At 43.4% G+C, this 16,407-nt stretch overlaps 1 protein-coding gene across 3 annotated transcripts in view; it reads right to left on the bottom strand.

Annotated features, from left to right (window-relative positions):
• The window catches only part of LOC139559932 (glypican-5-like), a 264,718-nt gene that overhangs the window by 48,895 nt on the left and 199,416 nt on the right, over positions 1–16,407 (bottom strand). For all 3 annotated transcript variants that reach the window (XR_011671850.1, XM_071376402.1, XM_071376403.1), the window contains one exon: positions 14,132–14,270. Coding sequence is in view for 2 of the 3 variants with exons in the window: in XM_071376402.1 (XP_071232503.1) it covers positions 14,132–14,270 (139 nt within the window). In the remaining variant the exon portion in view is untranslated. The remainder of the gene's footprint in view (positions 1–14,131; positions 14,271–16,407) is intronic.

The following is a 16,407-nucleotide window of genomic DNA, read 5'->3' as shown; positions in this document are numbered from 1 at the left end:
AAGAACCAGAGGAACATGGGGCGAGGACAAAATGAAGAAAGAGATAAACTCTGAATGATTTCCCGACACCAACATCTTAACCGGTTCAGTCCTCATAGTGATCCGTGCCAGACTACTGCCGTTCAGAGTGGTTGCTTCAATGGCTTCCGGCACTTGCTCCTTGGAAAGCCCCAGCTGTTCCACCAAGTCGGCATCCATAAAGTTGCCATCGGCACCTGAATCGATAAAAGCGTTCAGGTCAAAACTCTGATCCTTATTCATAAGGGTCGCAGGAAAACGGGGTCTGACAAGATCCTTGAGAGATTGAAACTGGCTCGCTAAAATTCCTCCCAAATTTAGCGAGCCGGGCAGTTTAACGGGCGCTGTGGACAAGCGGAGTTGTAATGTCCCGATCTACCACAGTAGAAAGAGCTATTGGTCTCACGTCTACTTTGGCGCTCCTCCTTAGTTAGCCCGTGTCGCCCCACTTGCATTGGTTCAGAATCTGGTGGCAAGACTCCTCCACTAATCCCTTGTGGAGAATAACGATCAATACGTCCTGGTTCACCTCCTGAACCGAATGGTAACCGAGTTACAGATTGATTGGATAGACCCCACTGCTTCTCCCTCCTTCTCTCTCGGACTCTATTATCAACCCGAATAGATAAAGCGACCAAGCTGTCTAAGTCACTAGGCTCTGGATAAGAAATCAGCTCATCCTTAAGTTCATCTGACAACCCCTTGTAAAAAACCGCTTGTAGTGACTCCTCATTCCAACCACTCTCCACAGCCAATGTCCTGAACTCAATCATAAAATCTGCCACCCTGCGATCTCCTTGGCGAAGAGAGAACAAACGTTTAGCTGCGTCCTTACCTCGGACTGGATGATCAAAAAGCTTCCTCATCTCTCCCGTGAACTCCTGATATGAAGCCGTGCAGGTTCCCTGTCGTTCCCAAACGGCTGAAGCCCATTCCAGAGCTCTTCCACGCAACAGTTCAATAACAAAGGCTATCCTAGCCTTGTCAGTGGCGTAAGAATGGGGCTGTAGATCAAACACTAACCCACACTGCATAAGAAACGAACGGCATTTTCCCAAATCCCCTTCATATTTATCAGGCGTCGGTACCTTGGGTTCACGAAATGGAACCGCTTCAGACACGGCAGGTGAGATGGGTGAAACCGGTAGTGAATGAATCACCTGCAAACTGAGCTGATCCTGGACTTGTGTCAAGCTAGCAGATAAATTCTGGATCGAACTCGCTATCTCCTGTAGCGCCGTATTGTGTTGTCCCAATTTCTTCTCCTGCAGGGTAATGGCATGGCAAACGGAGTCCAGGTCCGCTGGGTTCATTACTGGCCGGATCGTTCTGTCACGATCTTTCAAGATCGAACCCAGAAGCAGACCAGGACAAGGAGCGTAGGAAGAAGGTGAGTATTTATTTACAGTGAAATGTGAAAAGGTAGATATATCCAGATGGCGTAACGGGCAGCGGTGGTGAGTAGATGAGAGGAAATAGGTGAATCCAATGTAGTAGCAGAATCCTCTGTCAACCAGGCGGGAATGGAGTGAATGATCCAGGTGAGTAATATTCATGGCTAACGATCCGGCAGGGAATGGAAGTCAGGTCAGAGCTTTTGAAGGGTAGAGATGATGATCAGGACAGGTGTGCAGATTACTGACGGGAAACAGGTGCGGGTGAAACCAATCTCCCAATGAGCTAATTCGCCCGGCAACCAGACAGGATGCGTTCCAGGACACCTGAAACACACTCCAGGACAGACACACAGGCAAACCCAGACTCAGGAAGCGGGATTCGTGACAGGACACCAATAATAAGAAGAGACATACTTGAGGCAAGAAACACGAGCAATGGACGTTAGACCAGGGGAAATCTGTCCTTTGGTCTGATGAGTCCAAATTTGAGATTTTGGTTCCAACCACAGTGTCTTTGTGAGATGCAGAGTAGGTGAACGGAGGATCTCCGCATGTGTGGTTCCTGCCGTGAAGCATGGAGGAGGTGGTGTGGGGATGCTTTGCTGGTGACACTGTCTGGGATTTAATTAGAATTCAAGGCACACTTAACCAGCATGGCTACCAAAACATTCTGCAGCGACACGCCATCTGGGAGAGAGGGTTTTGACCTTTTGCTTTGTGCATCTGCTTGTGGAGAATGAAAGCATTTACTGTAACAATGTCCACAAAGTGGTAAAAATAAGTCTTATACTGGTGGAGGACCTGGTAGTAGCCTATCAGAGCATCAAAAAAAACATGCTGGCATTGTGGTCCTTTACAGAAATGGGGACATTCTTCCTCACCCATGCCCCATTGGCATTGTAGTCCTTCACAGAAACGGGGACATTCTTCCTCACCCATGCCCCATTGGCATTGTAGTCCTTCACAGAAACGGGGACATTCTTCCTCACCCATGCCCCATTGGCATTGTAGTCCTTCAGAGAAACGGGGACATTCTTCCTCACCCATGCCCCATTGTTATTTTCACCCTCCTTGAGACATGGTTGTTATTGAATGCCTCATGCTGTGTGGTGAGCATGGTTACTTCCCTTCCATTTCACAAAAAGCAGCGTGTTAGTCCATGTCATGATAAAGGGGCTTGACTCTTGCAAGACAATCATAGCCTGCAGTCTCCTTCTTCTGGGCATTCTCCTGATCCTTTTGTGGGTCACTTCTGTGAAGAGTACGGTTGATGGCCAAGAATTGGTTTTCACTCATGGAGGTGGGGAACTCGAACCGATAGAGTGGGGACTTGCTCCAGTTGTCAACTAGTCTTGATACCTTTACCAGTCCCATGTAAATCACCAAGGAAATGTAGTTGAGCATGTCACCCATGGTTTCCAGGACATCTTCCTTCCCCCCTGCTGCTTCTTGTCCCCATACTTGTTGGTATTACTAATTAGTGTTCCCAGTACAGAGGTGGTAAAGTAGAGCTGAAACAGCTGTAAGGGGGTGTATGTTTCATCACTGACCAACTGTGGGCCTTCAGGTCGTTTGGGTTTAAACGTAAAATCCCAAACATCATCATTCAAATCCTCTGCATCCTCCTCCTGTATAAAATAAAAGGATATATTGTTGTAAGACACAGAATTAAAGTTGACTAAATTTACAAAACGACATTACTGTAAAGTAAAAACACCAAGCCTAAACTATATCTGTACAGTGACTCACACAGGTGTGAAGCACACACACAATGCAAACAGTAACACTTTGGAGACAAAGGCAGAGGTGGGAATCACAAATAAACAGTGGTCATGAGAGTTTAGTGGCCTCTCCAAAGTTACAAGGATGAAACTTAGAACAGTTAACTAATATGAAACAGATAATAAATACTTAGGAATTATTTAACATTGAAATGACTTGTTACATAGGCCTAATGTAAACTAAAAGTACAAAAAGCAGACAACTTATAAAAACTAAATACATATATTAAATTAGCAATATAAAGTCATGAAAATAATGTACTTACAGATCTAAAAGTGGATCCAATCCTTCTAGAATGCAATCTTCATCGGCTGAGTCGAAATCCTTGTCCAAATTGCACCCCTGATCCAAGTCCAACAATTTTATTTAAAGCTTCTATGTCGGTATACTTATTCATAGCTGCCTCCTTTTTAGGTTCCTGTTCGATATTCGTAGTTTTTACCCCCTTGAGAAGCCAGCCTTAATGCTAAAGCGATTAAATCGGTTTACAATGTAATGTAGTGTGCTCGGTGTGTCTCGTCTCTGAGCCAGGTAGCAATAGTTTACATTACGCCTAAAAGGTTCTAGGCCTTGCTTTTCACACCCACGTCAACTGCATATACCTCAAAATTGTATCTCATTGGCTACAAGACTGTGTAATGGATGCCTACAGCGCAGGTAACAACATTTCTTTAATGCGCAAAGATAGTCCCTCTTGGACATTCGATGTTGCCATTAAGTCATACATCAGATAACATTGGCAATAGGCCAAATGTGTTCCTACCAACCTAATGATTAATTTGATAACCCCATGTAGCTATAGCTCAAACAGACCAAATGGAAGCTGCCTTGAAAGATGTTTCCTGTTTGGTGAAAACGTTGCGTAAAATAAACATTTTGACTCTTGGGGCTGGTGATCAATAACGGTAGGTCACAGGCAGACAAATAAGAAATCCTCATGATCTGTGGAGTCCCGGCTTTTGTTGTGCATCAACGTATTCCGTGTTTATTTTGTTTATGTTTCACAACGCTAACCGAAATGTAGGTTGCAGCCATCTTGAAATGAGATCATCAGATCGGCCTGCCTTTATAAATGTGTATGCCCATTTATGTAAGTAAGTCACACCAAAGATTTGAAGGCACCGATCAACAGCCAAGATACTCACCTTTCCGCAGACACCCTGCTTTGCAGATAGGGGCTACCGTTCTCATACCAGACTGAATTAATTAATTTTTTTATCAAATAGGGTCCCCAAATATGGCCACTTAACATTTAAGACTGTTGACATAGCCCCCAAGTCAAGTGTAAATCCACTTTGCGCTAGAGGACAAATTTGTTCATGGATTTGTTGTATACATGTAAATATGTGTACACTGAAGCATTATAAGCCTTGTACCACACAGTGTTAGCTTCAACAACAAGCAAATGCAGCAGTCATCCCCCTGCATCCAGCCCTACTCAGACGTTGACAGGCTAATAACAGTTTTTACTCACATAAAACGCTCTCCTCTATTATTCAGCTGTGACAGCCCTCTTCCCTTTTCTCTCCCTCCCTCCCCTCTCTCTCTCTCCTTCTCTACCAAGGCCTTAAGACTACATATTAAATATAGAGTGGGTTGTTGAATAGAGATGTGCTGCCAGAGAATGGCTTCCTTAAGCAGTGTCTAAAGAATAGAGTGTGTATTAGCTCCAGACACTCAGATCTTTCTCTCTCTACCAGTTGACAGGTTACAGAGCAGGTGTCAGTGAAAAGCAGGTGAAAGCTCTTAGCTCCACCATGAGGTGTCTCTATCGATCGCCTGGGCTGCAGACAATGTGTAGAACAAATACCACCGTATGGGAGTGTGTGTGTTAGATGTGAGATTTCAGTCAGGAAACACACACTCACTTGCAGTGGTATTTGTTCTACACCTCTATTTAATCTGATATGTGCCTGCTCCCTGGGTGCCTGGAACTGACGTTGATAGATACTAACTATGTAGGAATGGATTCAGCTGTGTGTCCTCCACTTCATCACACACACCTGCCCATATTGAGGGGCACCTGGAGTGTGTATGAGCGTGTGTGAGTTTGGGAGGGGACCCACACAAGGTTGTTAAAGAAGTTCACCAAAGGTACAGTACAGAGTTAAAGTGTTAGTGTTAGAGTGTGTGTTTAGTACAGGGCTCCCTCTCTTCTCCCAAAGACCCAACTCTCCTCTTCAGGAATCTCATCCATCTTGGGGCCCTGTCACATAAACTGGCCAACTAGTGGGTGACATTGTCCTTTTAAGCCCATTTACTCAAACTGTACTGCTCTGAGTTGTACCCCATACCCCCTAACCATACCCCAGTAAAGCACACAACCTTATCCTCACCCTCGCTCCCCTCGATTCCTTAACCCATGCCATTTAGCACCTGTTGCTAGGTGACCCTCTCTAAAGCATGGTAGGTTGTGCCTCCTGATTGCCTTTCTGTATTACCCTGCTTCCATACCCCTGGCATTTCCAGAGGGAGACCCCTGATCCCTGCACAGATTCTTCCCACTCAGGTTGCCTGCGAACGAGGGTCAAAGAGTGATGAGAGAGGCTGTTTCTCTGAAAAGGGGGAGGCTAGGGTCAAGGAAGGCAGAAGGAGAGTGAGTGACAGGAACGGTATGTTTTTCAGAATGGGGGGAGTGGCAAACAGGTCACCCTCTCCCTCTTTGGTGCTGTATATTACACCCTGTAGGGTGAGTTACCTTCTCCCTCATTGGTGCTGTATTGATACCCCTTTAGGGTGAGTTACCTTCTCCCTATTTGGTGCTGTATATTACCCCTGTAGGGTGAGTTTATATACCCAACAAAGGGTATATAACAAAGTATTGAGATAAACTTTTGTTATTGACCAAATACTTATTTTCCACCATAATTTGCAAATAAATTCATAAGAAATCCTACAATGTGATTTTCTGGATTTTATTTTCTAATTTTGTCTGTCATAGTTGAAGTGTACCTATGATGAAAATTACAGGCCTCTCTCATCTTTTTAAGTGGGAGAACTTGCACAATTGGTGGCTGACTAAATACTTTTTTGCCCCACTGTATATAGTTGAAGTCGGAAGTTTACATACACCCTAGCCAAATACATTTAAACTCAGTTCTTCACAATTCCTGACATTTAATCCTAGTAAAAATTCCATGTTTTAGGTCAGTTAGGATCACCACTTTATTTTAAAAATGTGAAATGTCAGAATAATAGTAGAGAGAATGATTTATTTCAGCTTTTTTCTTTTCATCACATTCCCAGTGGGTCAGAAGTTTACATACACTCAATTAGTATTTGGTAGCATTGCCTTTAAATTGCTTAACTTGGGTCAAACATTTTGGGTAGCCTTCCACAAGCTTCCCACAATAAGTTGGGTGAATTTTGGCCCATTCCTCCTGACAGAGCTGGTATAACTGAGTCAGATTTGTAGGCCTCCTTGCTCACACATGCTTTTACAGTTCTGCCAACAAATGTTCAATGGGATTGAGGTCAAGGCTTTGTGATGGCCACTCCAATACCTTGACTTTGTTGTCCATAAGCCATTATTCTAACTTTGGAAGTATGCTTGGGGTCATTGTCCATTTGGAAGACCCATTTGCGACCAAGCTTTAACTTCCTGACTGATGTCTTGAGATGTTGCTTCAATATATCCACATAATTTTCCATCCTCATGAGGCCATCTATTTTGTGATGTCTTCTGAGTAGAATACCTGGCCAGCCTGGCAGCTACGGAGAAGGTTGGGAAAGGAGAGTGCTTTTATTTCCCTCTGTTTAACTTCACACATCCCTCTTTTTCACTGCTCCTTTTTTCTCCTTTTCCAAGCCTAGAATGCTTAATTTGATCACTGTAATGCAGGAAATGTAAAACTTGTAGTGTATTTGAGGTTTAAAACGGCTTCTGAAGTTCATAATTTCCACTTTGAAATTTCAGACTTGATTGACCCTTACAAAAATGTCCATAATAATTCCCATTTCATGTTGCTGCAAGATTGTTTTCCTGCTGTAGTAAACTGGCTCAAATTAAGATAATACATCCTCTGTAGGGTGATGATCTAGTCTCTCTATACCAAAATCCACTGCCAAGGCAAGCAGTGTAATGCACAAACATGTAATATTATAACATACTGTAACTCTAAGGCCAGGAGTTTTTCCTTACCATGAAACCTGACCAGGAAAAACTCATGACCTCAAATATAACCACTAACTAGGGCACAAAGCTTTTCCAGGTCAGGTCACATGGTGTGGGAAAAACAACCGCCATCACATCAATGCTATATGACAACCCTCCACTTCAGACTGGATGGAAAGAGACTGTCCCGTCAATGCCAATGGCAGTAACTAATGACTGAAGTTACTTTAATGGCATTAAGTAATATGAAATATATGTGTGTGTGTGTGTGTGTGTGTGTGTGTGTGTGTGTGTGTGTGTGTGTGTGTGTGTGTGTGTGTGTGTGTGTGTGTGTGTGTGTGTGTGTGTGTGTGTGTGTGTGTGTGTGTGTGTGTGTGTGTGAGTGAGTGAGTGAGTGAGTGAGTGAGTGAGTGAGTGAGTGAGTGAGTGAGTGAGTGAGTGAGTGAGTGAGTGAGTGAGTGAGTGAGTGAGTGAGTGAGTGAGTGAGAGAGAATGGGGATAGGGAGAACTGGACTCTCATTGTCTTTGAGATTAGCAGAACAGTGCAGTAGAGAGGTTCAACCTCATAATCACACTCTGGTCCCACCGCATAGCTGTGTGTTGTGTGGGATGGGGTGTGTGAGGGTTAATGTGTGTGTGTATGTGTGTGTGAGACAGAGAGTGTATATACATGTATTGACTGTGTGTGTTTGCATGTGTGCGTACACATTTGTGAGTGTGTGTTTGGGTTGGGATGTGTGTGTAACTGGAATAAATCTGTAAAATAGTTAACAGTTCCTGGGTTAGAGGTGGAAAAAGAGTGGTGGAAAAAGTATTCAATTGTCATACTTGAGTAAAAGTAAAGATACCTTAATAGAAAATGACCCAACTAAAAGTGGAAGTCCCCCAGGAAAATACAACTTGAGTAAAAGTCTAAAAGTATTTGGTTTTAAATATGCTTAAGTATCAAAATTAAATGGAATTGCTCAAATGTACTTAAGTATAAAAAGTAAAAGTACAATTATAAACCAAATTCCTTATATTAAGCAGTGAGTCCGCCAGATCAGAGGCAGTACGGATCACCAGGGATGTTTTCTTGATAAGTGTGTAAATTTGACAATTTTCCTGTCAAAATGTAATGGGTACTTTTGGGTGTCAGGGGAAATGTATGGAGTAAAAAGTACATACTTTTCTTTAGGAATGTAGTGAAGTAAAAGTTGGCAAAAATATAAATAGTTAAGTACAGATACCCCCAAAAACTACTTAAGTAGTACTTTAAAGTATTTTTCCTTAAAGTACTTTACACTACTGGTTATCCCTGTAAATCAACAGCACCCCAGAGGCAGGTCCAGAGGCCTTGTCAACACACTGTCCCATCAATACAGTTCTGCACTCCCACACACACGCTTGACAAACAAGCACACACACACACTGTACATGACCGCACCCTACAAAGTAAAAACTCAGCAGGGAAAGGACCACTGAAGTCAAGGCTGAGAGAGAGCGAGAGCGAGAGAGACACAGATAAAGAGAAAGAGAGAGACACAGCTGCATGTGAGTGCCCACATTTTTCAGCATGTTTCTACAAAAAGATACGATTTAGAGTTAGATAAACTTGGATTTTTTTGGCAGGGACATATACAGGATGCTACCCTCCACAACATAACTTTCACTCCAAATCAAAACTATAAACCAACAACCTGATTTTGGACGGAATTACGTGGAAGGCTTCCTACTACCTACTAGGATTATTATTTCCAAGCTATACAGCAAATGCTCTGGCAAACAAACAACAGAAACCTGAAAACACCATCCAACCTGGAACTGAGTGAGTAATGTTTAGTCGGAAGCTATTTTTTTTTTTCAAAAGCCAAGAAGAAAAAAACATTACAATGATATATTTTACTTTATAAGGACTGAATGCTAAGTTAAGGCTACCAAGCTTGCCAGGACAGAACAGAACAGATACAACTTCAATTACCACTGAAGTGTGAAGTGAGAGGTGTCAAGGCCCTTGAGCCAAACAATGGCAGGTGAGTCGCACAGCCCACCCCACCCAAATGCAGAGGCCTTTGAAGCGCCCTCCTGCTGTACCCTGTGTATGTAAAGAATTATAATGCACAAAAAGAGTACAAAATGAAGCTTCTTGTGGAAAATCAAGAGACACCTTTTGCTGACTATTATAAAAATGGGAACATAATATCTCCACCTTGCTACCACGAAAAGACTTCTACCCTGCTACCATACAACGGTTGAACACAAGTATTTCCCGTAACTGTGCATCAAAACCCTGTACTTGAGAAGACTTTATGACCAGGTCCACCTCTACAAGGCAGCAGAGCCCACCTTCGCCCGGACCCTAAAGGACATCGCCCTCAAACGCAGCGCCAACACTTCACACAGGAGCAACAGATCAATAGACCCCCCCACCCCAGACCAGCAAGACACTCTCCCAGACCTGTGGAACCCCCCCTCCCCCCAGACCTACACAGAGGACCCACGCCGAGAGGACCTACATCCAGACCACAGCACCACCAGCCAAATCCACACCCCACCCCAACCAATCAACACCCCCCCTCCAAGTCAACCATGTCCACACCCCATTTAGGCCCCCTCAGATCAAACCTATGCTCCTGCTGCCCACCCCAAGCCCCCCACTCCTGCAAAGAGGACCTCAACATGGAAGTCACACATATGCCAAGGCCTTGAGCAGGCAAACAGGCCCAACACCCACTCGTACACTAGCCCAAGCCAATGGCATGTGCCAGATGCTCAGCATGCTCTGCTCACACTTACTGGTCTGAGGCCAAACCACACGACTAACAACATTGGACACTTTATGGAACACAAAGCCTTCACTATCTCATCCTGGAATATCCAAGGCCTGAGGTCATCTGCCTTTGGCCTAAAGAGCAGGAACCTACAGCCATTGTCATCCTACAGGAAACATGGTATAGAGGAGACAGACCCACTGGTTGCCCTCTAGGTTACAGAGAGCTAGTAGTCCCATCCACCAAACTACCAGATGTGAAACAGGGAAGGGACTCAGGGGGTATGCTAATTTGGTATAGAGCAGACCTAACTCACTCTTAAATTAATCAAAACAGGCATATTTGACATTTGACAGTTAACTTAACAGAGAAAAATGTCCTCCTGTGTGCTACCTATATCACCCCACTAGAATCCACATACTTTAATGAAGACAGCTTCTCCATCCTGGAAGGGGAAATCAATCATTTCCAGGCAGGCCCAAGGACATGTACTAGTCTGTGGCGACCTAAATGCCAGAACAGGACAAGAATCTGACACCCTCAGCACAAAGAGGGACAAACACCTACCTGGATGTAACAGCATTCCCTCCCCCATATGACCCCCTAGGCCCAACTACGACAACATAACCAACAAAACAGGTCACAACTCCTGCAGCTCTGTCGGATGCTGGGTATGTACATAGTCAATTGTAGGCTTCGAGTGGACTCCTATGGTAGGTATACATATAGCTAATCTCTTGGCAGTAGTACTGTAGATTACTTTATCACTGACCTCAACCCAGAGTCTCTCAGAGCGTTCACAGTCAGATCACAGCAAAATCACAGTGTACTTGAACAGAGCAATAACCAGTTGTGAGGCATCAAAGCCGAAGGAACTGAATAATATTAAGAAATGCTATAGATGGAAGGAAAGTAGTGTGGAAACCTACCAAAAACAATTAGGCAACAACAAATTAAATCTGTTTTAGACAACTTCCTGGACAAAACGTTTCACTGTAATAGTGAAGGTGTAAACTTGGCAGTAGAAAACCTAAACAGTGTATTTGACCTCTCAGCTTCCCTATCAAAAAAGAAAAGAAAAAGAAAACAGAAGAAAAATAACAACAATGACAAATGGTTTGATGAAGAATGCTAAAACCTAAAAAACGATTTAAGAAACCTATCCAACCAAAAACAAAGACACCCAGAAAACCTGAGTCTACGCCTACACTATGGTGAATCAATAAAACAATACAGAAATACACAACGGAAAAAGAAGGAACAGCACGTCAGAAATCAGCTCAATGTAATTGAAGAATCCATAGACTCTAACCACTTCTGGGACAATTGGAAAACACTAAACAAACAACACGAAGAGTTATCTATCCAAAACGGAGATGTATGGGTAAACCACTTCTTCAATCTTTTTGGCCCTATAACAAAGAACAAACAGCAAAAACATATACATGATCAAATACAAATCTTACAATCAACTATTAAAGATTACCAGAACCCACTGGATTCTCCAATTACACCGAATGAACTAAAGGACAAAATACAAACCCGTCAACCCAAAAAGGCCTGTGGTGTTGGTATCCTCAATGAAATTACATTTACATTTAAGTCATTTAGCAGACGCTCTTATCCAGAGCGACTTACAAATTGGTGCATTCACCTTATGACATCCAGTGGGAAATGATAAAATATACAGACAACAAATTCTAATTGTCTATACTTAAACTCTTTAACATCATCCTTAGCTCTGGCATCTTCCCCAATATTTGGAACAATATCACCTCAATCCACAAAAGTGGAGACAAATTTGACCCCAATAACTACCGTGGGATATGCGTCAACAGCAACCTTGGGAAAATCCTCTGCATTATCATTAACAGCAGACGTTTCTTTAGTGAAAACAATGTACTGAGCAAATGTCAAATTGGCTTTTTACCAAATTACCGTGCGACAGACCACGCTGCACACCCTAATATTCACCTTGCACACCCTAATTGACAAGCAATTAAACCAAAGCAATGGCAAAGTCTTCTCATGCTTTGTTGATTTCAAAAAAGCCTTTGACTGAATTTGGCATGAGGGTCTGCTTTACAAATTGATGGAAAGTGGTGTTGGGGGAAAAACATATGACATTATAAAATCCATGTACACAAACAACAAGTGTGTGGTTAAAATTGGCAAAAACACAAACATTTCTTTCCACAGGCCGTGGGGTGAGACAGGGATGCAGCTTAAGCCCTACCCTCTTCAACATATATGTCAATGAATTGACGAGGGCACTAGAACAGTCTGCAGCACCCGGCCTCACCCTACTATAATCTGAAGTCAAATGTCTACTCTTTGCTGATTATCTGGTGCTTCTGTCCCCAACCAAGATAGGTAATGTAAAACACCAAATAATGCATGCAGAGCAGAATTAGGCCGATACCCGCAAATGATCAAAATCCAGAAAAGAGCCGTCAAATTCTACAACCACCTAAAAGGAAGCGCTTCCCAAAACCTCCATAACAAAGCCATCACCAACAGAGAGATGAACCTGGAGAAGAGTCCCCTAAGCAAGCTGGTCCTGGGGCTCTGTTCAATAACACAAACAGACACCACAGAGCCCCAGGACAGCAACACAATTAGACCCAACCAAATCATGAGAAAACATAATTACTTGACACATTGGAAAGAATTAACAAAAAAATGGAGCAAACTAGAATGCTATTTGGCCCTAAACAGAGAAAGCAGAATACTTGACCACTGTGACTGACACAAACTTAAGGAAAGCTTTGACTATGTACAGACTCAGTGAGCATAGCCTTGCTATTGAGAAAGGCCACTGTAGGCAGACCTGGCTCTCAAGAGAAGACAGACTATGTTCACACTGCCCAAAAAATGACGTGGAAACTGAGATGCACTTCTTAACCTCCTGCCAAATGTATGACCATATTAGAGACACATATTTCCCTCAGATTACACAAATCCACAAAGAATTTGAAAACAAACCCAATTTTGATAACCTCCCATATCTACTGGGTGAAATATCACAGTGTGCTATCACAGCAGCAAGATTTGTGACCTGTTGCCACAAGAAAAGGGCAACCAGTGAAGAACAAACACCAATGTAAATACAACCTATATTTATGTTTATCTAATTTCCTTTTTGTACTTTAACTATTTGCACATTGTTACAACACTGTATATAGTCATAATATGACATTTAAAATATCTTTATTATTTTGGAACTTCTGTGAGTGTAATGTTTACTGTTCATTTTTTGATGTTTATTTCACTTTTGTTTATTGTCTATTTCACTTGCTTTGGCAATGTTAACATATGTTTCCCATGCCAATAAAGCCCTTAAATTGAATTGATAGAGAGACAGCAAGAGCGAGTGAGAGAGAGAGACGGAGAGGATGAGAGAGACAGAGAGATAGAGTCACAGAGAGAGAGAGAGAGAGAGAGAGAGAGAGAGAGAGAGAGAGAGAGAGAGAGACAAATAGCCATAATATTATATTTAAAATGTCTCTATTGCTTTGGAGCTTTTGTGAGTGTAATGTTTACTGTTCATTTTATATTGCCTATTTCACTTTTGTTTATCTATTTCACCTGCTTTGGCAATGTAAACATTTGAGAGAGGGATAAAGGGAGAGAAGGCAAGACAGAAAAAGAGAGAGATAGAGAGGGAGAGAGAGAGTGACAAAGATAAACCAAGAACACGACCTGGAATGGTTGCCCAGTGAAGTAGATGCAATATTCTATTTCTCAGATGTTTTCCAAATACAGGCCCAAGCCTTTTGTTAGCCCTCCCTCCCTTCCTCCCAGCATATGATGCCAGTCCAGGTCTCCAGACTGTTGCCCTGTTAGTATTAACAGACAGCTGCTGGCTTCTTCAGCCAGAAGGTACTACAACTCACCCAGACACACAGTCAGTCCTGCCTGGCCATCTACACTAGAGGCTTGATGTACTTGGTTGTTCAGATGTAAACACTGAATTAGAGAGGTGCGCGTGTGTGAGCATGTGCGTGACACATGCATACGTGTGTGTGTGTGTGTCTGGTTGTGTGTGTAAGTGCGTCTTTGTCACTCACAGGTCTTGACTGCCCCCGTTCCAGACCCTTGACACCCGTCCTCATCGTCGCAGTCTCCACTACCGTCCTCTGTGTCTCCGCTACCCAGCTCCCCCCAGGACTCTCTCTGGCCCAGCCCCGGCAGGATGTCCTGGATCCCCTGGTGGAGAGAGACACATAACATACATAGAGGTATGATGAATAAACACCCACTTATTGCAATGCAAATAGTTTGGGTTGCCATTTGATTAGCTGTTCAGGAGTCTTATTGCTTGGCGCTCCGGTACCGCTTGCCGTGCGGTAGCAGTCTATGACTAGGGCGGCTGGAGTACATTTTTAGGGCCTTCCTCTGACACCACCTGGTATAAAGGTCCTGGATGGCAGGAAGCTTGGCCCCGGTGATGTACTGGGCCGTACGCACTACCCTCTGTAGTGCCTTGCGGTCGGAGAAAGAGCGGTTGCATACCAGGCAGTGATGCAACCGGCAGGATGCTCTCGATGGTGCAGCTGTAGAACCTTTTGAGGATCTAAGGACCCATGTCAAATATTTTCAGTCTCCTGAGGGGGAATAGGTTTTGTCGTGCCCTCTTCACGACTGTCATGGTGTGCTTGGACCATGTTAGTTTGTTGAGGATGTGGACGCGAAGGAACTTGAAGCTCTCAAACTGCTCCACTACAGCCCCCTCGATGAGAATTGGGGCATGCTCGGTCCTCCTTTTCCTGTAGTCCACGATCATCTACTTCGTCTTGATCACGTTGAGGGAGAGGTTGTTGTCCTGGCACCACACGGTTAGGTCTCTGACCTCCTCCCTATAGGCTGTCTCATCGTTGTCGGTGATCAGGCCTACCACTGTTGTGTCATCAGCAAACTTAATGATGGTGTTGGAGTCGTACTTGGCCGTGCAGTCATGAGTGAACAGCCACATCATAACCCAATGGGAGTAAATCAGTCAGAAGCATTAGAGCGATAGCATATTAGCTCTGGTTCCTTTCACCCCCACAGTGTAACCCTTCACTCCCCAGTGTGTGACAGCGTCAGCGGGCCAAGGTGCTGCTAGCGACAGCCCTCTGCTCTGGAGGACGCAGAGGGTCTTCAAATCGACCGTGTGTGTGTGGCCCTTAGGTTAATTTCCCTGACACATCATGGCAGATGTCAACAAGCGCCCGTGAGGTGAAGCACAACGATTGGCGTGTGTGTGTGTGGGTGTGGGGGGGAGGGGGGCGGGGGGTTATAAAAAGAGAAATAGGCTGAAGATGAGAAAATCAAATCAAATAAAAATGTATTTGTCACATGCGCCGAATACAACAAGTGTAGACCTTACCATGAAAATGCTTACTTACAAGCCCAACCTCTCTGGGATAGGCGGGACGCTACCATCCCACTTGGCCAAAAGCCAGTGAAAATGCAGAGCGCCAAATTCAAATAAATGACTATAAAAATCAAACTTTCATTAAATCACACTTGCAAGATACCAAATTAAAGCTACACTTGTTGTGAATCCAGCCAACATGTCAGAATTCAAATAGGCTTTTCGGCGAAAGCAAACGATGCTATTATCTGAGGATAGCACCATAGTAAACAAAGAGAGAAGCATATTTCAACCCTGCAGGCGCGACACAAAACGCAGAAATAAAAATATAATTCATGCCTTACCTTTGACGAGCTTCTGTTTTTGGCACTCCAATATGTCCCATAAACATCACAAATGGTCCCTTTGTTCGATTAATTCCGTCGATATATATCCAAAATGTCCATTTATTTGGCGCGTTTGATCCAGAAAAACACCGGTTCCAACTTGTGCAACGTGACTACAAAATATCTCAAAAGTTACCTGTAAACTTTGCCAAAACATTTCAAACTACTTTTGGACTACAACTTTAGGTATTTTTTAACGTAAATAATCGATAAAATTGAAGACAGGATGATCTGTGTTCAATACAGGAGGAAAACAAACTGTAGCTAGCTTTCTGGTCATGCGCCTCTATCTAACAGTACACTTCAAGTTACCCACGTCCTGGATGGCCGTACTTCTTCATTACACAAAGGAAAAACCTCAACCAATTTCTAAAGACTGTTAACATCCAGTGGAAGCGGTAGGAACTGCAAGAAGGTCCCTTAGAAATCTGGATTCCCAATGAAACCAATTGAAAAGAGAGTGACCTCAAAAAAATAAAATCTGAATGGTTTGTCCTCGGGGTTTCGCCTGCTAAATAAGTTCTGATATACTCACAGACATGATTCAAACAGTTTTAGAAACTTCAGAGTGTTTTCTATCCAAATATACTAATAATGTGCA

This window comes from Salvelinus alpinus, chromosome 30 (genome assembly GCF_045679555.1).
Source record: "Salvelinus alpinus chromosome 30, SLU_Salpinus.1, whole genome shotgun sequence".
NCBI classification, from domain to species: Eukaryota; Metazoa; Chordata; class Actinopteri; order Salmoniformes; family Salmonidae; genus Salvelinus; species Salvelinus alpinus.
The sequence above is the reverse complement of the archived record's forward strand: the minus strand, read 5'-3'. Positions and strand labels throughout refer to the sequence as shown.